The 21,418-nt window shown below is 34.6% G+C and overlaps 4 protein-coding genes across 4 annotated transcripts; 1 reads left to right on the forward strand and 3 right to left on the reverse strand.

The window, feature by feature from the left end:
* Positions 1-764: 764 nt before the first annotated feature.
* On the reverse strand, positions 765-3,276 carry LOC18095548 (PRA1 family protein H). Its single transcript, XM_006370156.3, has 4 exons — positions 2,728-3,276; positions 2,036-2,172; positions 1,485-1,556; positions 765-1,336 (listed from the first exon to the last, which is right to left on the reverse strand). The coding sequence occupies exons 1-4, from the start codon at positions 3,150-3,152 to the stop codon at positions 1,272-1,274; spliced, it is 699 nt and encodes a 232-aa protein (XP_006370218.1). The 5' UTR covers positions 3,153-3,276; the 3' UTR covers positions 765-1,271.
* Positions 3,277-8,965: 5,689 nt separating this feature from the next.
* LOC18095549 (uncharacterized) lies at positions 8,966-10,242 on the reverse strand. The gene is made up of 2 exons (XM_006370157.3): positions 9,351-10,242; positions 8,966-9,200 (listed from the first exon to the last, which is right to left on the reverse strand). Exons 1-2 carry the CDS (start codon positions 9,978-9,980, stop codon positions 9,135-9,137), a joined length of 696 nt encoding a protein of 231 aa, XP_006370219.1. The 5' UTR covers positions 9,981-10,242; the 3' UTR covers positions 8,966-9,134.
* Positions 10,243-11,953: 1,711 nt separating this feature from the next.
* On the forward strand, positions 11,954-14,198 carry LOC112325016 (uncharacterized). Its single transcript, XM_052447677.1, has 4 exons — positions 11,954-12,302; positions 12,388-13,398; positions 13,841-13,933; positions 14,056-14,198. Exons 1-4 carry the CDS (start codon positions 11,954-11,956, stop codon positions 14,196-14,198), a joined length of 1,596 nt encoding a protein of 531 aa, XP_052303637.1.
* A 4,039-nt stretch (positions 14,199-18,237) lies between these two features.
* On the reverse strand, positions 18,238-19,923 carry LOC18095551 (uncharacterized). The gene is made up of 2 exons (XM_006370159.3): positions 19,806-19,923; positions 18,238-19,266 (listed from the first exon to the last, which is right to left on the reverse strand). The coding sequence occupies exon 2, from the start codon at positions 19,197-19,199 to the stop codon at positions 18,360-18,362; it is 840 nt and encodes a 279-aa protein (XP_006370221.1). The 5' UTR covers positions 19,200-19,266; positions 19,806-19,923; the 3' UTR covers positions 18,238-18,359.
* Positions 19,924-21,418: the final 1,495 nt, after the last annotated feature.

Below are 21,418 nucleotides of genomic sequence, written 5' to 3' on the forward strand. Positions count from 1 at the left end.
ACAAATCACAGCTTTATCCAAAATCAAGAGTAAAAATATGGAGCACATGATTTTTTTGTTAAATTTCCCTGCCATTATGTGTATTTTTCTTTGATTTCCAAAAATTCCCAGATTGCTGAAGAGCATCGCAGCAATCACAACAAATAAATAAATTCAAAACGAAGATTGAATAGCAGCCATTTAAACATTCAAACACAGACGAATCAGCAACAGATTATAGTAAAAGCACGCAAAACAAGCAACTCGACCTTCTGTAGCTCCAAGCCACTGATATTGCTGAACTCCACAGCATTGCACGCCAAAACCTAAAATAAACCTGCAATCATCGGAGTCAGAAGGCCTTTTTTGGACATTGGTGCTTAAGTTAACTCTAGCGATACGTTGCAGGTGAGGATGCTGATGCCTTGATTACATCTCTCTGCAGAAAGGAGTTCCATTGTCAAAATTGTCCGTTGGCCTGGGACATTTGAATAGCCTTTGCTTTTATGCATAGAAGCGGACAGTAACTACTAGGCATATAGAATATTCACGCTCTTTAAAGAACTCTTCTCTCAAAGCAGTTGTTGTGGGATTTGGTAGTTTTACTGGCTTGCTCATAGTGCTAATCTAGCAGGGCTTTTGAAGGAGTCTTCAGCAGGATTTGAAGGCCTTCTTGGACCTTTTTTATTTTTTGAGTTTTGGCAATAGAGACAACAGAACCTTCTAATTACCAAAGTTTTTCAGTTAAAATTGAAGTAATTGCAAAACATAATTCGGAGCTTAAATTTCCATAATTGAAGATCTCATTTTCTTTAAGGAAGAAAAAAAAAGCCTAAAGATACAGGAATAATTAGTCAAACATCAAATGGATCCCACGTATTATACAAATCCACCAGGCAATTGACAGCAATAAAGTAGTCCGAAACAAATCACATGGACACCTCAAAATATAACAGGAACTACAAAAAATTTTCACTCGAGCTCGCATGATGACACAGCTTGAAATATCTTTGTTGACTCCTATTTTTATCGGTGACAACTAGATAAGCAAAGCAATTTACACTGCTGTGTACGTCGGATCAAAACTGAATCAGCTATCAGCAATATGGCATTTCTTACTTCGCATGACAACTGCGACTGCAAAATGATAAACAAAAGACTTGCCCACCACTATATTAGAGATAGCCTTTTTTCACATCCAGCCAATCTGCAGAACCAGTCCACCAATTTCAGCAAAGCAGAATCAAAATTGATGCCTCTTGTTTTGCAGCTTAGTTTTCAAATTTCCTACTTCATCTACTGCGAGCAGATTGTTTTGCAGGAGTCAGCTTTCGAAATGCAGCATGCAAGACCATAACTGCAAAAGGATGAGGAAATAGCAGCTCAGATGAGGGGCAAGGAACATTACTGAATGAGAAAGGTGGACCATGAGGGTTTCCCTCAACATACAAGAAAAAAGGAACATGACTAAAAAGAAGAAAAGGAAAATAACATAAATTTTTTACCTGTATAACTAATGCCAACTGCACAAAAGAAAGCCATTTGAACGTTTAAACATATCAGAACAACTGCAGTTACTGCAATGACAGGTTGATATGATGAAGTCAGGTCCAGAAAATAATTTTCATCATCCACAATTTGCCTTGCTATACTCATAAGCTTGGGAAAAAAAAAAGTCAAATAGGAACGAGCAAATGGAAGTCAAGTAATAAGAAAACATGATGTTTAAAGAATCTCAACCTGTCCAATTCTACCATTTGTTTAGAGGAGCAAACACAGGATTAAAATGGAAGAGCAATCTATTTCCAATTGATTTCACGATCATTCAGTTAGGGTATCATTAGCCCCAATTCTACCTTAAATGCAGGACGTTGCTCAGTTCTTAGCTGAAAACAAATGCTTGTGAAAGAGGCAAAAGAAAATTCCAGTGGCCATGTTTTTATCTTAACAGTCTGCTCTATCCCCAATATTCTTGAAAGTACCAACCATGTTTTAGTTACAGAGCAGACCTGTTTAACGATATATGATAACAAAAGGAAATGACTTGATCACTTACCACATTGGGCTGTCCGTACCATAACTTGCCGAAGTACAGGATATCGATCCCATCCCCACCTATCACTACAGAACTTGAAAACATCCCAAAGTGCCAAACTTGATATCAATCCAATAAGAGCAAGTGGCATTTGATACCTACAACCCCAATGACATACAAAGAGTTAATTACCAGATAAGAAAATTAAAAACACAAAAATATTAACAACATAGGAAAATTACTTATGCCACAAGCATCCCTATCGCCATTCTTTGAAAAATACAAAAGCATAAAGGTCAGATCAAGAATGATCCAGGTTCAATGATTGTCTTCCATACTGACTGAAGATTGAATTTCTACAGTATTCCAATTTCTATAGCAACTTAACAAATCACTATAGAACCATGCATCATTTGCTGAACAGTCCTAATATAATCGAAAAGACCTATAAACCTTAAGCAATAGGATATTAGGCTACAAGCAACACCATTTACTTACTTGAAACACCAAAAACTAACATAAAACAATAACACCATCAAAACCAAAATTCGTTTTTCCCTTTCTTTTCAGTCCCTCCAATTTTCTCAGCAACCAAACGCACCCAGAAAAAAACTTCAATCTTTCTAAATTTTCCGCAAACAAAATAAAAAATTGAAAACAACCCAAATCAAAATACACATAAATGAACATAAAGAACGACGGAAAACGCTTACAAAGTACAAGCAAAGAAGAGAATGAAAAGGGAGGCATAATTTCTCGCATAACGTTTAACATTCTCATTAACCCGGAGCCTAGCCTGGTCCGACCCGGATGGAAACGAGTAGGACCCACAGTCAGCGAAAAACGACCGGGTCCAAGATGGGGTTTGACCCGAGAAGTCATCGGTGGTGAGTTTAGAAAAGGGGTTGAGAGTGAAGAGAGAAAGGAGTGTTAGAATATGGGAAAAGAATGAAATGAAGAGGCCAGTGGCTGTTGCTGTGGTGGTAGTTGACGTGATAGTTGAGGTGGTGGCGGGGGCGGCGGCAGCGGAGGAGGAGGAGTGTTGGTCGAGAATTTCGAGGTAGCCGGAGTCGCGGAGCCATGAGTCGAAGGTGGTGTCAGGGACGCTTAGTGATAATGGGTTTGATGAGAAAACCATACTTCGAGCAGAGTGTTTGTTCCTTTTGTTTTGGTTTTGGGTTTTGGGTGGTTACAGTCAATGATAGAGCCCGCAATTTCTTTTCTTTTCTTTTCGAAGATTTCCCTTTTTCTTAAAGCAAAATTCTCTTGCAAACCATGTTTGTTTTTTGAGTTTTAAAATAATTTAATTTAATTTATTTTTAGATTATTTTAAAACATTAATATTAAAAATAAATTGTAAAAAATAAAGAAATATTATTTTAATATATTTTTTAAAAAATACTTTAAAAAAGAAAAGAAAAGAAAAGAAAAACATAGATACTGTCGAGGAAAACCAGAGATTTCATTCTTATCAAAGCAAAGGCCGAGTGTCGATTGGCCATTGCTTTTTTCTGTTCCTAATTCCTCAACTCTTCAATTCATCCGGCGACCGACCATGGGGTCCACTGTCCAAAAATGTGATTGGATGAAAATGGTAAAAGGAGAAACCCAGAATCTTTGATTATGATTTTTTTTATTTATTTTATTTATTTATTTTTGTAGGTCTGCATTGATTCCGCATTTCCTGAATGTGAAGATGTGCCATTCACAAGCAGCTGCCATTGCCTTGAAAGAGATTCTTTCTCCTTTTCGGAATTCTATAGGACATGGTTAATGTGAAAGCTAGTGGTGATTTAGTGTTAGGTGAACCTTTTTTTCTTTTTTCTTTTTATAATCGGTTCCATCTCAGTTGAACTGATTTACTCAAGTAATTTTAAATTTATATTACAAAATTATACGAGTATTAAATCTTATTAATTATATATCAATTGCGGATAACCTCTCATCTTTAAAGGCTTTTTTTTCTATCTCACATCCATAAAAGTTATTGCTTCCTTTTAATTATGTGGCCCGTTACACCTATTTATAGAGCTAATCTTGTGTGTGTGTGTGTTCTTCTTTTATACATGGCAGTAACTCTTATCTTCTAAATTTCTTTTAATTAATCCTAGTTATCATATAACTCTCCTTCTCTCTTTTGTTTTAACTATTTCTCATATATTTTTATAGTATAACACTTATACCTTAAAAAAAGTAGTTCATTAATGAATGCAAACTAATAGGTAATTTTACTTAATGGATATGTTGAGAATCAAATTTACAATCATATATGTTTAACATATGTGGATGACAAAACTAATGATGGACATTTTTTCCAAAATAAATTTTAATTTAAAATAACTCTCTTTACACACACGCGCGCACACACACACACTTTTATTCACATATTTGTTTGCTCATCTTTATCATTAGCCCCTTTTTTTCACCTTTTATCAAATCACCCTCACCTGTCTTCACATATAGATTATACCCGCATAGACTTTAAAGGATTCTTACTTCTTTAACTTTTTTACTAAATAAACTTTATCTTTCCAAGCAATGAGAGACCTAGATGATCAACTCCACCATATATTAGGTCCAGCTGTTCAGATGAATTCAAACATGACAAGAATTTCTCTTACGCGGAACAATAAACTAAAATAATTAAAGCAGAAAAGAAAGAAGATTTTAGATAAAGAAGTTAAGAATTGAAAGTAAAGAAAGAGAAGAATGGGGATTGGAAATATGCAACTCTACAATATTTTTCATTAATCATAAAAAAATTACATAACATTTAGAAAAGTAGGATATAAATACTAAAACCCTAACTAAAACAAGTGATTGGGCTTATAACACACTAAATAAAATACCCAACAATAATTAAATCAAACCCAACAAATAAAGCCTAATTAATAAACCTCAACTAAAAGTTCATATAAATTAAACTAAAACATAAGTTAAAGCCTAATCTCTTAATGGTTTGAGCTATCAAACATTGTTTATGATCATACAAATACATAAACAATATTTCAGGTTTGGTGTCCCCACCAATTCTCTCGAGGTTGGAAGAACTCGACCTCGTTGAGTATAGGTCAAGGCAACTCCGATAACACTCTGAAAAATAAGGATTAAACTGTTGTGATGTCTCTCTGATAATCCATGTATAATCTGAATCTTGTCGTCTAGCCTATCTATTGGGATTTGCTAAAGATCATCATCCCTGGTAAAAACAACTTGTGCATTTAAAGTAGCATTAATATGTTCCTTTTGTGCCAAAGATAAGGATAATGGGGCAAGGGTTTCAAAAAGAGCATTAGGGATAGACTATTGTGTTTTATATATAACGAAGTCCTTCATGTCATAAGTAGAGCTAATATCAAAGTTTAATTGCAATTTAATGATATAATTATTTGATTCAATCATTTTCAACACTTTGAATGGTCTAGCACTACTCACTTGTAATTTATGACTGGTTTTCAAAGGACATCATTCAGGTATAATCTGTATCATAAAATAATCTTCAATATTAAGTGCATCATGATACTTATGTAAAGCAACTCGAAATTTATATTGTTCATTATTTGCTTGAATTTGTTTTATGATCTCAACATGCAAATTATGAATTCTATATGCAAAAGACTCAGCTGAATCAGACATTTTAGAGTGAGGAGACATAGAAAGATGATCTACAAGCTTTCTAGGTTCGTAACTATGAATACTATATGATTGAGGATATGGAGTGGAACAAACACTATTGAAAGCCTTAGTAGATATAGTTGACATAACCTACTAAATCAAGGTTATCTTATCTTTCTCACCACGTGTTATAGGTAAAGGATCATGAAGCTCAACATGTTGTTCTAAACCTGTGAATATCAAGCATGAAAGGGTGAGGAGCATGTTGTTCTAAACCTTTGACGTGTTGGATGTCAAGCATGGTGGGTGGGGAATCAGATAGTTTAAGAGGACTAGTATTACGAGACTCTTTTAAGACCATATTCACCTTTTCGGCCACTAAAGAGTTTTCTAAAACTTCTTCCTCATTTTCAAGCTCATGTGGACTTATAATGTTAAGTCCCTCTTATTGTGCATTCTCTTTATCTACATCACTAAAGTTCTCGCGATTTGGTTCATATACTTATACACAATAGTTTTCTTTATCACCTATTTCCTTCTTGAATGACTAAGGGTGTAGAGGTACAATTAAAGAACATATGACCGAAACCTTGACATTTAGCACACTGGACCTCTGAACTCGACCTAGACATTTTATTAACGACTTGTTTGCCATTATCTTATTTATAAATCTTAGCACTACCGGGATTGGGTCTACAAGGTGGAACGTCTAATAAAGAATCATTATTTCTAAATTGAGATCTAAAAGGGATCCTAGAAGGGTCTTGATGTTTTGTCCATCGACTCTTTATAAGCAACTCATAATCTTGCACTATAGTATAGGATTGGTCAGGAGTGAAATCACCTATGAGCCTGACTTTTCTAAAATCATCGTTCAAAGCTTTACAAATCTATGTAAAGTCATGACTTCATTTTTTCTTATGACACATCTCATCATGTAATCATTAAAATGTGTTATATACTCATTGATAGACTTGTTCCCTTGTCTTATATTGTTCTATTGGTCTAAGAGTTTATTCTTATAAGATTAGGGTAGATACTTTTCCTGTAGTTTTTGTTTCATCTTGGTACAATCAATTATAAGAGGCTTACTTCTCATCTCTAAACAATCTTCAACATCTCTCCAATAAGTTTGGTTTCACCAATGAGCATCATCTTAGCAAATCTAACTTTTCTATTATCAGACAAGTTGTGTCATTCAAAGAATTGATTCAAGTCACGAATCCACATATCAAAGATCCAAGGGTCATGATAACCGTCAAAAGTAGGGGCTTCTATTTTGTTAGGGCTCAAGACTTGCTCATCAAGGTCATCGTGTTTAGAGGAACCTAAATGATAGTCATACTGGTGGCACTTGGAGTGAACTTGTCCATAATGATTATTCTTGTAATATTTATTAGTCTTTGAGTGCCTTATTCAAAAACTCTCTTGAGGCTCAATTCTTTTAAACATGTTGATCATCTAAGTTTGTAGTTCCCTTTAAATGGTCATAAAAGTATCACTAAGGGTTGGGTCTATGGTAAATGTAAACTTAAGCTTGTACACTAGATAATCATGACACGAATGCATGCAACACTAACTTATAAATGGAATTGAGATCACAAATGGTTCTTGCAAGTGAAATCATAATACAAAAATACAAGTATTTTTTTAATGTAGAGATTAATCAAAAATAAAATACACCAATAAAATTTTAAACATGCAATGTTAGACCTTTAAGTGTAAATGATTAATCAAACACAATTGCATAAGCAAGAACTCACAATTACCAAATAGGACAAGATTAGTGATATCAATGACAAAAAAGGTTGACGAATAAAAATTAACAAATAAAAAGAAATTCAAGGTGAGATTTTTTTTTTATGAATTTTTTTATAAGCATAAAAGTAATATTAATATCAAATTTAAATGACAAGTGTAAAACCAAAAAAAATAAAATTTAACAAATCAAAAGGGAGAGTGATTCACTAACTAGATTGCTGGGAAGAAGCTGGAATTTGTTGTCACTGATATGGCAGACTAGATGACTTGCTTACTGACATAATATATGTGGTGGCAAATAGTGATGACGTGGCAACTGAGATGGCAGGAAACTGCCGCCATAGTTGTTGAGGTGGCAGAAACTGTAACATATTGGATGATGTGGTGTTGACGTGGCTCTAAGTTGCGTTGCGCTTGCATGGTGTACTGAGGTGACATGCTGCTGGTGTGGCATCAATGAGCTGACTTGGATGGTGACGTGGCATGAGTTAATTAATTTACTTTGAAAGCTGTTATGAGTTCCTTCTGTTGCATACAGTCGTATTCTTTGTTGCTACTGCTTGTGGTGGCTGTGCAAAGAGACGTGAATCTGTGGGCTGATCTTCGACTGCTGTGATGGTCTTAGTTGTGCTGTCGTGGGCTGCGGTTGCACCAAATAGAGGAGATGATCAGTTCTTCCTGGGGTGGGTGGCTACCGCTATTGTCATGGCTTGATTTGTAGGAACCAGTGACTGGATTGGGGTTGTTGATGTGTGGGGAAGGGTGTTCAGCTTTTTTTTCTTATGGATTTTTTATGGTAAACAGGAAAATACAAAAAAAAACACTTTTTTTTCTGCTACATTTTTTTTTCAATGTTGATGAAAGTTTCCCACAAGATTTAGGTTTATGAATTAGATTGAATATCAATGAATTTGAACAAACTAGTAAATTGTTTAATTGTAAGAACAATTAAAACCCTAAGTTCTGATATCAAATTTGACGTGAAACAATAAACTAAAAGAATTAAAGCAGAAAAGAAAGAAACTTTTAGAGAAAAAAGCTAAAAATAAAAGCAAAGAAAAATAAAAAAGGGGATTGGAAATATGCAAATCTCCAATATTTTTCATTAATCATAAAAAATTCTATAACATTTAGAAAAATAAAAATAAATACTAAAACTCTAATTAGAACAAGCGATTAGGCTTATGACCCACTAAATAAAATATCAAACAATAATTAAATTAAACCCAACAAATAAAGCCTAATTAATAAACCTCAACTAAAAGTTCATATAAATTAAACTAAAACATAAGTTAAAGTCTAATCTCTCAACGGTTTGAGTTATCCTCCATCATCTATGATCATACAAGTTTGTAAACAATGTTTTGAGTTCGGTATCCCCATCATCCTCTCCAATTACCGCTGAGAACAATCTTTATGCTGCTTTATTGAAGCACAACTCTATTGTAATACTAAAAGTAATTTTTTGTAATAATTTTGCTTGTGATCTTGATCAAAATGCAGTCTTTTAGAGAGCAAAAACTGGAACAATTCATAAACCATAAGAAACAAGAGATTTTTTTCACTATTGAAGATATGATGATTAATACAAAAATCAATCTTCTTCCCACTAAAGTTCAGGTGCTGAATAAAGTCGGTCAAAAATTAATTTTAAAGGTTTCTATCTTATTGTGCAAATATTTTTATTATAAGATGCATGAGCAAAACCTTCACATGCAGTGCCATGCCTATCCCACCATAAACATCACCGCTTGAGTTGCCTCCTAGCCAATGCAGAGATTCTCTTAGGAATGTAGACCTTGTAATTCACCTGCCACTAAAAATAAGAAAAACCGAGACTTTCGATTACTGCAATAACCTTGATGCATAAACAAAACAAAAAAAATTATATGCCAATTTTCACAACTTATAATATCACAGAAACTAATTTAACGTGCCTAGGACAGGTTTAAACACTAACCTGTACCATTTCCCCACCACACGTTACAGACGTTGTCTTCTGTTCCAACTGTGAGCCAGCCTTGCCTTCATCAAGCGATTTATTCAAGGTAATATCTCCTGCTGAAGATGCAATGCAGGCTGAAGGTTCGGCAGGAGTAGAAACAGAGGCATCATTGCCATTGACTATGGGAGAGGTGGGAGAGGTGACAGTGTGAGCACCATGAGTGGCATTCTTAACTACATTACTCCCACTCCTCAACTTTGCCTGATTGGCTTCCAGTGGGGTAGGTGCTTCTTTCAGGGTGGCACTCTTGCCTAAGCTAGTCCCACTTGCCAACTTTGCCTGATTAGCTTCCGGTGAATCCAAAGTTTCTTCTAGGGTGGTGGTAGCATTTGATAATGCTTGCCTTGATGCTGATGTAATCAACCATGTTTTGTTTTTACTATAACTAGAAACTGTACTAACCTTTTCTCTGCCAGGAATAGCCACCTGGTCAGGTGGATGAACATTATTCCTAGCAGAGCTAGATTCACTGCCACAAATCCCTCCATTGGGAATCTTCTTATGTTGCAAAAAATAAGCATAGTCTTCTCTCGGCATTCTGGTAAGATTACTCTTGGAGGATTTAATTTGGCCTAGTTCAGGCATCACAGGGGACAGTGCCTCCACCGCACCATCATGCTTATCATCACAGCACTCTTTGCAGCTGCTTGGGATTGTCCAAGTCCACTTCGGAAACTTTTTATATTTTCCAAAGCCTTTTGTCTTAAAATTGTCTCTAAATCATCGCCACTCACACTATCAATATTAACCCGTGAAACCTCATTCTTTTCCTTTTTAGCATCATTTATTCCACCCTTGTCAATGTCATAGCCAGGCTTATTTCTACGAAGTTGACCCACTCCAACCTTGTCACCAGTGTTTTAAGACCCGGACCGGCCCGGCGGGCCGACCCGGGCCTGGGGCCGGTCCGGGCGGAGGCAAAAACCCGCTCGGGAGTTGGCCCGGTGAAACCCGGTTAACCCGGCGGGTCGACCCGGGACCCGGACCACCCGGTCTATTTTTTTTAGCCTGATTGATGTTAAACGACGTCGTTTTGGCCTTTGTTTTAGAGGCCAAAACGACGAAGAACAATGAAGCAGAATTGGGCATTTTGATTACAGACTACAGAGCAAACCTAATTAACAAACACATCAATTTCAAATTTTCAATCGATGAGCTGAGGAGCAGAGGAGAGCAGAAGACCGAAGACCGAAGATGTCTTGATCATTGTTGTTTCACTGCGAAAAAGGTTAGTTTCTTGTTTCTGTTCACAAATCTTCTTCTTTCACTCTCTCTTTTCTTTATTCTTGGCCGTGTTGAACTTGCAGTTCTGGACTTCTGGGCATCATTTTGCTGTTGATTCAGTCATCTCAACCTTCGTTGATCAATTTCAAACAAACATTTTGTTGTTGAACTTGCAGTTCTTTCAATCTTCGTTGATCCAGTCTCGTTGATCCAGTTGCAGCCCAGTCATCTCAACCTCAGGTATGTTTCTCTGTTCTTTCTTTTCTGCAGCGTAATAACTCCCTCTGCTATTAGGAAGTGTTGAAAATGGATGAGGAAACTAGGATAGGGGTTCGGTGCATTTGCTTTTGGAACTGTTATAGCCATAGTTTGAAACTATTTTGTTCTAAGAACTGTTATAGCCAGAGATTGAAATTGTTGTAAGAATTATTGATTATGGTTAAAATATTTCGGCTGGTAATTGTTGGTGTGTTTGTTCGTTCTGCCTTTGCTTCATGAACGAAAGCAAACGTGTGATGGATAAATAGATAATTAACCATAAATGATGAATTGCTAAATCTGTCTTCTGCTAAATCATGAATTGCTATGATTTTGTTTTTTGTTTTTCCTTCTGGGCAACAACGTGTGATTTAAATATAGATGGCGCCCTCCCTCCTCTTGAATTTGCCTTTTCTTGTCCAAACGGGAGAGAATATTAGTTGTGTACTAATAGCATGAAAGAATTGGGAGATTTTATCGACATCATTGCCTCTCCTTTCCCAGTATATTTATATACTAAATTCTCCCAATTCTATAATTTAATTAATGGATTGCAAAGTGATTTGGCTTGAAATTATATTCCCTCTTGTAAATTATGTTAGGTTCTGAAAATGTCTTCACATGATGGTAGTACTCCAAGTAGTGATCCTTCAACGGCCCAATCATCTCAACCTTCAATTTCCATGTCAAGTGGTAGTAGAGGAAGAACAGATTTGGCATGGGGTCATTGTAGAGAAGCTCCTGAACTTAGTGTTGGGTGTAAAAAAACAAAATTAGTTTGTTTATATTGTGCTAAAGTATTTGCGGGTGGTGGCATTAATCGATTTAAGCAACATTTAGCTGGAGCTAAAGGAGAAGTTGAACAATGTCGTAAATGTCCTCCTGATGTTCGACATCAAATGCTTTTGAATCTTAAAGGAAATGCTGAAACAAAAAAAAGAGTTAGAGAAATGCAAGCAGAATTCAATCCATTTAATGCACGACAAAGGGAGCATGAAGAGATGATGATTAGGCAATTAGAAGATGATGATGATGGTGATGATGAGGATGATGAGGATGTCAGTACTAAAAAACATATGTTACCACCGAAGGTTGCAAAAAAGAAAAAGATTCAAAGCACCAGCACTGTAAAACAATCGACTACAAGTTGTGGAAAGCAGAAGAAATCTGCAATATTAGGGACATATTTCATGCCGAGAACAACTCCTGGTGCTCAAAAGTCTATTCAGAATTGTTGGCAAAGGAAGGAAGCAGTTGAACGGTGTGATCTTGCTTTAGCGAAGTGGATGATTGATGCATGTGTGCCATTTAATGCTGTTAATTCTGTGTATTATCAGCATGTCATAGATACTGTAACAGCCATGGGTCCTGGTTATAAAGGACCAAACTTGCATGCTATTCAGTGGTTATTACTTGGCAAAAGCGGTTGATGAAGTCAAGATTTATGTTGAGACGTATCGAGAGATTTGGAAGAAGACTGGTTGCACATTAATGACTGATGGATGGACAGATCAGAAGAGGAGGACTTTAATTAACTTCTTAGTATATTGTCCTAAAGGAACAGTTTTTTTGAAAACCGTGGATGTATCAGATGTCTCAAAGACTGCTAGATTGTTGTATCAGTTGTTTAGAGAGGTTGTTTTGTATGTTGGGGTAGAAAACATTGTGCATATGGTGACTGATAATGCTGCAAATTATGTTGCTGCTGGCAAGTTATTGATGGAAGAATTTCCTTCAATATTTTGGTCTTCTTGTGCTGCTCATTGCATCAACCTCATACTCCAGGACATTGGTAAATTGCAGTCGGTTTGTTGTGTTGTTGAGCATGCTTCTGGTATCACAAAGTACATTTATAATCATTGTTATCCATTGTATTTGATGAGGAAGTTCACTGGAGGAAAAGAAATACTTCGTCCTGCTCCTACTCGTTTTGCTACCAATTTCATTGCATTGCAAAGCATTTTAGCTCATAAAGATGAGTTGAGAGCTATGGTGACATCTAGGGAATGGGTCTCATCTGCTTATGCTAAAGATAGCAAAGGAAAAAAGTTTGTTGAGAGTGTGCTAGACTCTCTGTTTTGGGAAGAATGTGCAATAATTGTGCGAATGAGTGAGCCTTTAATTCGAGTTCTACTAATGGTTGATGGTGATGATAGACCTTCGAAGAGATATTTGTATGATGCTATTCATCATGCAAAAGAAGAAATGATGAGGAGATTTCAAAAGAGAAAGGCTAGAGTGAAACCTTTCATAGACATTATCAGTAATCGATGGGATGGACAATTTTATAGACATCTTTATGCAGCGGCATTTTGGTTGAATCCTCGATTTCAATATGATGCAAATATAATGGATAAACATATGAGCACCATTTCTGGACTTCTAGATGTTCTTGAGAAGTATGCACATGGAAATCTACCATTGCAAAGTAAGATTACAAGTGAGATGAAGTTGTTTAGGAATGCTGAACATGACTTTGGTCGAGTGTCCGCAATAAATAATCGCACCCTTATGCCTCCAGGTATATAATTTTTATATTTAAAAATATTATTTGACATAGTCTCCTTTTACTTATTTTTTTTTTATATAGATGAATGGTGGATGACATATGAAACCAGCGCTCCAAATCTACAACTGTTGGCTATACGAGTGTTAAGTCAAACTTGTAGTTCTTCGGGATGTGAGAGAAATTGGAGTATGTTTGAACATATTCATTCCAAGAAGAGAAATAGATTGGAGCACCAAAGGCTTAATGACCTTGTTTACGTCCACTACAATCTAAGATTGAAACAAAAGTATTTTTCTTTTCTCTAATTCCTTAAATATTATTTTATCTTGTTTAGTAATATTATTAATACTTTTATTGTGTTTATCTTCACTTTTAATATATAGGAATTATTGGAAAGGATGAAATTATGATCCAATTAATGTTGAGACAATTTGTGACATTGAAAATTGGGTAGTTGAAGATGACCCGTCAATCTTGACAGCTGAAGAAACAGAGAGTTTTCACCAAGCTCTATCAACTATGACCATGCAAGATACTTTAGATGATGGTAATTAATGATTGATTATTTAGTGATAAATATTATTTAAAATAAAGTTTTGTTTAACACATAATATTTATTTATTAATTGTGTTTGAAATGTAGATGTCATAAATGTTAATGATATTGAAGATGATTGTGACGATGAAGTTTCAAATGAGCATGCAGATGATTTATTAGGTGTTGACGAGATTGGCTCAATTCCATCGACATTTGATCCAAATTTTGCTTCTATGGACACAGAAGAACTTAATGTGTTCATTCAACAAAAGTGAATGTGTTGTTGATTTAGAATTTATGTGGTTGGATGTTTTGTTTTAAATATTTTAGAATTTATATTTTGTTTGTGTTTTGGATATTGAATTAAATTTATGTTGTTGGTTTATAATTTAAATTTGGTTTATATAAGTGTTGCATTGTAACTAGTTATGTGTTTTTTTTTATAGGTTTTTTTTTTGGGTTGACCCGGGTTAACCCATCTGACCCGTGACCCGATCACTTGACCGGGTCGATAACCGGGTCGGGTTTCAAAACTATGCTTGTCATTTTCTGTGATTTCATTACCTTCAATATTGGAAGCAGCATAATCTTCTCTTTTTTCATCCTCCATGGGCCTTTTCTCCATGTTATTTAGCCCGTCATTACTACCATTGTTTCTAGAAGAAGGGTAATCATCATCATCATCATATGTCATCTCCTCTTTATGCTTATCCTTGTCCAATTCTCTCGTCTCATTATCCTCCCCAGGAAGAATAATAACGGACCTCGGCCGCTTTGAAGGGTTCTCACCAATCGTTGTGTTTGACATAAAAATATCACTGCCTCCATCATATCTACTGCATAATGAACAACTTCCTGACCAGTATCTCCTCCTTTCATCTCCACTTCTAGTATTCTCTGGTTTTCTTCTTTCATCCTCTCTTTTTTCAAGCCTGCCCTTGCGCCTCTCATATTCACTCTCATCACTCTGATTACTAGTACTGTGACAAGTTCAACAGCTCCGTGACTCTGTACTACTAGAACTAACACTTGAATCTCTCCTAGCATTCTTTTTCCTCCTCGTCTTCTTGTGCGTTTTCTTCCTCTCATCATTTCTTTTAAACCTTTTTCGCTTTCTCACATGAGGAGACTCCTCACTACTCGAAGACCAAGCACGGGCCCTCTTTTTAGTCCCCTTCACATCCTTTCTAGTGCGAGAGACCTGGACCTTCAACTTCTGTAACTATTCTCAGAATCAAAAGACGAGGCAGACAGTGAACTTCTCGAATCATCATCGGAATAAGACTCTGAATCATCACGACGCCACGACTTCTTTGATTTACTTCTCCAAGTATCTTCTCTCTTCCTTGTACGACCCTAAAGGCGCAACATCCATTACAGACACACGCACAAACGGAATTAAAACAAAAACCCATTTACACCAAATCAACAACCTCTAAAATCTCAAACCTAAATGTTAGTAATGCGCGTGAAATCTCAAACAGGAAAAACCCCAATTGTCTAACCTTAATGAACAACCTAATAAAGGACAAATCTTTCAACAATCAATTGAATTCGCAAGGAGCAAAACACAAAAAGAAATCGAAAAAAGCACAGAAAATAAGAAAACCCTTGATAGCAAAGAAGAATTGGGTACCGAATTAAGAGAATAATACCTAAGATGAATATTTGATAGAAGAAGAAGATTTCCCCATAATAACCACCTACAAGAAACAAAATTGGAACCCATAAAAAGAAAATAATAAAAATATAAAAAGATGTTTATTAACAAAAACTGAAGATGGGATTATTATTGAATTGAATTTGAAATAATAATAATAATAACAACAACAATATTTCCTTCTTTCTTTGCTATTGCTATTTCTGGGGAGTTTTTTTATTTTATTTTATTGGTAAAGAAGAGAGTTTTTATCAAGTGATTAAGTTATGTGACTTTTATTTTTTATTGTGTTTTGAAAATATGTTTTATTTGAAGAAAATAGTTTTTTTATGTTTTTTAATAGTTTTAATGTGTTAAAGTTAAAATTAAAATAAAATATCTAAAAAACTTATTTTAATGTCTTGTTTGTGATGTTTCATATGTTTATATATATACATATCTTTATGATATTTTTTTAAAACCTTTTCTTAAATTTTAATTAAATCTCATGAAAAATAAAATAATTAAAAATATATTTAAATTTTTTTTATTAAATATCATTCAATTTTACTTTATTTTTAAAATAAAATTATCATATCAGTTAACAAACATTTTGTACATATCTTCGAGATTTTTTCTTCTTCAATGATTATCTTTCTTATAAATATCTAATTTTATTATCATCTAATTAAATAATAAATAAATTCTAAAACATTTTCTTCAGCAATGTGCAAGTAGTATATTAGCTTTATATTTTTTTTAATATATTCATTTTAAAACTATCAAAACATTAATTTTTTTTTAAATTAAAACTTGCTTCTGGGATTGTAATAAGTTGTTATTTTAAAAAAAAAATCTAGAGAAAAGTGGTTATAAAAAGGAGTGCATTAATAAGAAGATGGATTTTAGTTGGAGATATAATTTTTTTTTATCTCAGTCTTTATCAAATAATAAATATAGCTCAAAAAATCTTTTTTATTGTTGAAAATAATATATTAATAAGAAAAGGATAAATTATACTAGAAAATTATTTTATTTTAATGGAATTTGAATGATCTCTTATCTTAAGAAAAACAATTTTATTTCCATATAAACTAATTAGTAAAATGGACAAGACATTAGCTTGTAATAAAGACAGTATGTATCCATATGTAGCAATGTCTTGAGGTGACCCATTTCGAGTGTCTGAAAACTGAAGACACCGCTTGGACTTGAAGACACTGCTTGCTTTTGCAAAAGAGAAAGAACCACTGAGCCATCGAACTACTAAGGGGACTTTCACAAGAAATTCTGATTAATGCAAGTTTTGATCATTTCTTCGTTACTATAGTTTTTTTTTTCTATTTTTTTTCCGGTAAAATCTTCATACAATAAGTAACCCCTATGGTTGATATTGTTTTACAGGGATGAGGGTGATCATTTTTTATTTGATTTGGTTTTTATAAAAAAAAAATAATCAAATTAAAAAAGAAAAACGAAACCGAACCGAAACCAGTTAAACCGACAGGTTTCGGTTCGGTTCGGTTTTTTAGGTAAAAAACTGGTTCAAACCAGTTTGGCTTGGTTTTCCGGTTTGGCTCGGTTTTTTCCTGTTTGGCTCGGTTTTTCCAGTTTGGCTCGGTTTTGCTCAGTTTTTTACCGGTTTGGCTCGTTTTTTCCAGTTTGGCTCGGTTTTTTTTCAGTTTGACTCATTTTTTTTCTGGTTTTTTTTTGTTTGGGTTCGATTTAGTTCGGTTTTAGGCTTATAAAACCAAAATCAAACCGGTCGATTTTTTCAAAATTTTAATCAATTTTTTTTTACGATTCGATTTTCTCAGTTTTTTTTTTTCACCCATCACCCATAAGGACTGTAAAAATAAATAAAAGAATCAGCTATTAAAAGCCCCTCTCTTTAACAAGAATCATTAGCATAGAGGTAGATGAGAATCCATCAAGAATAGAGGTCGAGATTTGCGTTTGACGGTAATTTTAATTTTTTTTATGATTTTTAAAAATAAATTGATTTTAAAAAAACATTAAATTAATATTTTTTAAAAAGTATTTTTTTAATGATTTTGATACGTTGATGGCAAAAATAAATAAATAATTATTATTTTAATATATTTTTAAATAAAAAATACTTTTAAAAAATATAATATTAGAGAATAATATAAATCATATCATGAGACGTTACCTAACAGTTTAAGTTATTGGGTTAAATTGGTTCTTTAAAATAGTATCAGAGCCTTGATGACGAAGCGGTCACGAGTTCAAATACCATTATCCTTATTTATTTGATAAAAATTAAGTACATTGTATTGTAGACCTGTGTAAGTTTTAAATTCAAAGGACTTTCAGAGATACGGGATACAATATACCGAGATATTAAATAAACACAAGAGAGAGTTATATACCAAGTAGTTTTAATAAATGTTTGTTTCCACACCCGGTCCTAAACCAAAAGATGTAGTACTCTAACTACATTAACTATACTACCAACTACCTTGTACTATATGTCTCCATGCCAAATACCAAATAGTAGAGTAACTAAAAGAACCTCAGCTGTTTTTTACACTAATAAACTAAAGAATTCACTTAACTTAACAAAATCGATCCACCAATCCAACTTGCGAGAATGTCGGCAACGGTGGGGGAGCTAGGGATTTTAGTTTAAAAGGCTAAATTAAAGAGAAAAATGCTAAAATGCTAAAATTTATTTTTTTTTAAGAAAAATAAAAGTATAGTTTATTGAAGGAGAAAAGCTGGAAAAAAAATTCAGGGCTCCTGCCCTGCAAACCCCTCCTAGTTCCGGCCCTGGTCAGCAAGTCAACTGATCCATGGACTTATTCATCCTGACCCTTTTCCTTTTAATCGGTGTGGTGACACCTGGTAATCTCCTCCAATTGATCACAAAGCAAAGCTTTTCTGTGTCTAGTCTTCGAAACATCCACAGAGTAACAAAGTCTTGGTCTTTCCTCAACTGATGCTCATGGAAGAATGCTTTCCACCCTCCAATGAGGACATGAATCTTGGACACCCAGATCTTGAATACCATCTCGAATTCCTTGCCATTAGGGTCATAAGTGGTCACGTTGATTCCTTCAGCAAGATTCTCATCTTCATTCAGCAATGGGTAGAGGTACTTTTGTGCATCTGCTTTGTTAATTGACAGCCTGCTTTGATCATCCCTCAAATCACTCTCTGTCAACTGCTTTTCAAAAGGCTTGCTGCATCTTCCAATTATCCCATTTAAACCTGGAATTGAGGGGACTTCATGGGGATCGTAGTTTTCAATGAGCCTGAGAGCTACTTCTAGGCTTCGTATTGGTGGCTCTCCTGGCAAGTTTCTAGCAGCAGCATTACTGTTGCCTTCACCTTGTTGATCATCAAAATGGTTTCTTCTGACCGCAGCTCCAGGATTTTGAGTTGGAGAAACTCTTGGACGCCTTCTGCTGGAGTGTGAATTCTGGTTCCTCTTTCCACCACCAAGGATATTGCTTTTCACTTTATCCAAAGCCAAAGCAGTTTTGCAGCTAAGCCTTGTGTGCAGTAGACAGGAAAGAAGTAGAGCTGCTGCTCCTTGCTCTCTGAGTTCTTCAGGGTAGTCATCCTTGTCCATTTTTTCAAGCTTCATCAACTTCGTGTCTTCCTTTTCCATGATAATGTTTTTGAGAGAAATCAATTGATTTCTTGGAGAGACTAACCAACAGTAACTATTTGGCAATCTAAAAGATACAAAGGGAAAAGGGAAAGGAAATAATGTTAGTTGAACAATTTCCCTTCCATTATTTGGAAGTCTCACAATAAAATCAAAAGGGAATTGCCCTAATCGGCTCTCCCCTTATTAGAAATATCTCATTCTAGCAAGACTTTATTAATTTCATATGAGCTAAACTAATATAAACTGTCAGGAGATTCTGGACTTGTTAACAAAAACAAGACTGTCAAGCAATTAGAAACCACAGTTTTGTTCCGAAATTACAAGAGGTGATGATAATAATATAGTTTTTCCTAAGAAAAAGTTAATTATTTCTATATAATAATTACGAATGTGGGTTGCAGTAAATCCTATATAAGATTGTTATAATCCTTCATCAAATAAGAATTAATCAATGCAGTGTTTAGGCAAGAACGAACAAGTAAATAAAGGAGATAGCAAAAGATCACATTCAAAAGATTGGAGAACTAAATTCAGCGTCAAATAATACAGAGCTCATGAACCAAAAAACAAAATATCGATACATGGAGATCGATGGCGCCATACCTGTAGAAGAGGAGTCTACAGCTTCTGGCATAGGGAAAACACGGCTAGCTTTTGGGCAACATTAGTATATATAGAGAGAGAGGGTTCAGGGTAAATTAGATAACTAAATAGGTTTACAAAATATTGGAAATAATTTGTGAAATTTGGGGTAGTTCTATTTAAGTACAGCATTACTTTCCCTATTTCGTTCTTTCTTGCGGAACAAGAAAGAAGTTGAAGCCTTTTTCGTATTGACTAGAGAGGTTGCTTGAACTAGAGGGACTATTTTGATTTACTCCAAGTGATGGTTCACAAAACCTACAAGGCGATCTGGAGGAGTTCTATTTTTATTATTTTTATTAAAATAATATTTTTCTTGTTTTTTAAAATTTACTTTTAATATTAATACATTAAATGATTAAAAATACTAAAATATTAATTTAAAATAAAAACAAAAATCTAATTTCTTAAAAAATATAATCACTGACCCAAATGTTTTGTATGTACTCGGTACATATAGAGCTTGGCATTACATGTGTGAGTCATGCTATGAGTCCATTCTGACTCCTCGGGCCTAGCTAATAATTACTGTTAGTATTATAGTTATTAAATCCGGACGGGCCCGGCGGGTCGACCCGGTGACTGGACCGATCCGGGTTAGGAGAAAGACCGGTAAATGCAAAAAACCGACAAGACCCGGTTGACCCGACGGGTCAACCCATGACCCGGGCGACCCGGGCAAACCCAGACGAGACTCGGCGTTTGTAATGCATAAACTGTCATTTGCAAAATCAAAACTCGATCCATAAACACCAATCAACCTAAAATTTAAATCTCACAAAAACTAACAGATTTGAGTCAAACTCAGGAACGAAACTCATAAAACTTAAATAACGAGCTCTGCGAGTTACGACTGACTCAGGGTAAGAGCGGGAGAGAGGAGAAGGAGGGGAATGAAGGAGAGGAGAGAAAGAGATCGAGCAATGGTTGCTCAGGACATGGTGATCGCCGGTGAAGGTGGGATCTGATGGAGAGAGCGGGGGGAGTAAAGGAATTTTTATTTTTATTTTTTTTTCCTTTCAGATAGAGAGAGAGCGGGGGAGTGAAGACTAAAGAGACAGTAATTGTCTAAGCTACGTGCAGGATTTTGATTTCAATCTATTAAAATAATTATTTTAGTTTTTTTATTCAAAAAAATTATAAATGCATAAAGTTTATTTTACAGTTTATAATAATAAGAAATAAACTAAAACATAAGAGTTTTTTCACATTTTCAATGTAAAAAAGTTATGTTTTTTAAATATAGAATAAAAATATTTTAGTTTAAATATTTCGACTTAAAAGGATAACATAGATCTTTTCAATGTGTGATTTGAAACCCTTTCATATATATACTCTATGTTCACAAGAAAAAAGTTATGTTTTTTCAATGTGGGATAAAAAAAAATTTTGGTTTAAATACTTTAACTTAAAAGCATAACATAGTATCTTTTCAAAGTGTGATAAAAAAATTTTTAAAATATTTTTTTAAACTTCATTATTTTTTTTAATTTCTCCGAGCTGATCCGGGTTGACCCATAAAACCCGAGACCCGATCCCTTGGCCGGGTCAACCACCGAGCCGGGTTTGATAAC

This window comes from Populus trichocarpa, chromosome 1 (assembly GCF_000002775.5).
Source record: "Populus trichocarpa isolate Nisqually-1 chromosome 1, P.trichocarpa_v4.1, whole genome shotgun sequence".
Lineage (NCBI taxonomy): Eukaryota > Viridiplantae > Streptophyta > Magnoliopsida > Malpighiales > Salicaceae > Populus > Populus trichocarpa.

Coding starts and splice junctions, on each gene's coding strand:
- LOC18095548 (XM_006370156.3), bottom strand. CDS start 3,152: ATGGTTTTCTCATCAAACCCATTATCACTAAGCGTCCCTGACACCACC. Junction 2,173..2,727: donor CTCTTCTTTGCTTGTACTTT/GTAAGCGTTTTC, acceptor TTGGGGTTGTAG/GTATCAAATGCCACTTGCTC. Junction 1,557..2,035: donor GGTACGGACAGCCCAATGTG/GTAAGTGATCAA, acceptor CTGTCATTGCAG/TAACTGCAGTTGTTCTGATA.
- LOC112325016 (XM_052447677.1), top strand. CDS start 11,954: ATGTTACCACCGAAGGTTGCAAAAAAGAAAAAGATTCAAAGCACCAGC. Junction 12,303..12,387: donor GTTATTACTTGGCAAAAGCG/GTTGATGAAGTC, acceptor ATGGATGGACAG/ATCAGAAGAGGAGGACTTTA. Junction 13,934..14,055: donor GCAAGATACTTTAGATGATG/GTAATTAATGAT, acceptor ATGATATTGAAG/ATGATTGTGACGATGAAGTT.
- LOC18095551 (XM_006370159.3), bottom strand. CDS start 19,199: ATGGAAAAGGAAGACACGAAGTTGATGAAGCTTGAAAAAATGGACAAG.
- LOC18095549 (XM_006370157.3), bottom strand. CDS start 9,980: ATGCCTGAACTAGGCCAAATTAAATCCTCCAAGAGTAATCTTACCAGA. Junction 9,201..9,350: donor GTGGTGGGGAAATGGTACAG/GTTAGTGTTTAA, acceptor TTTTAGTGGCAG/GTGAATTACAAGGTCTACAT.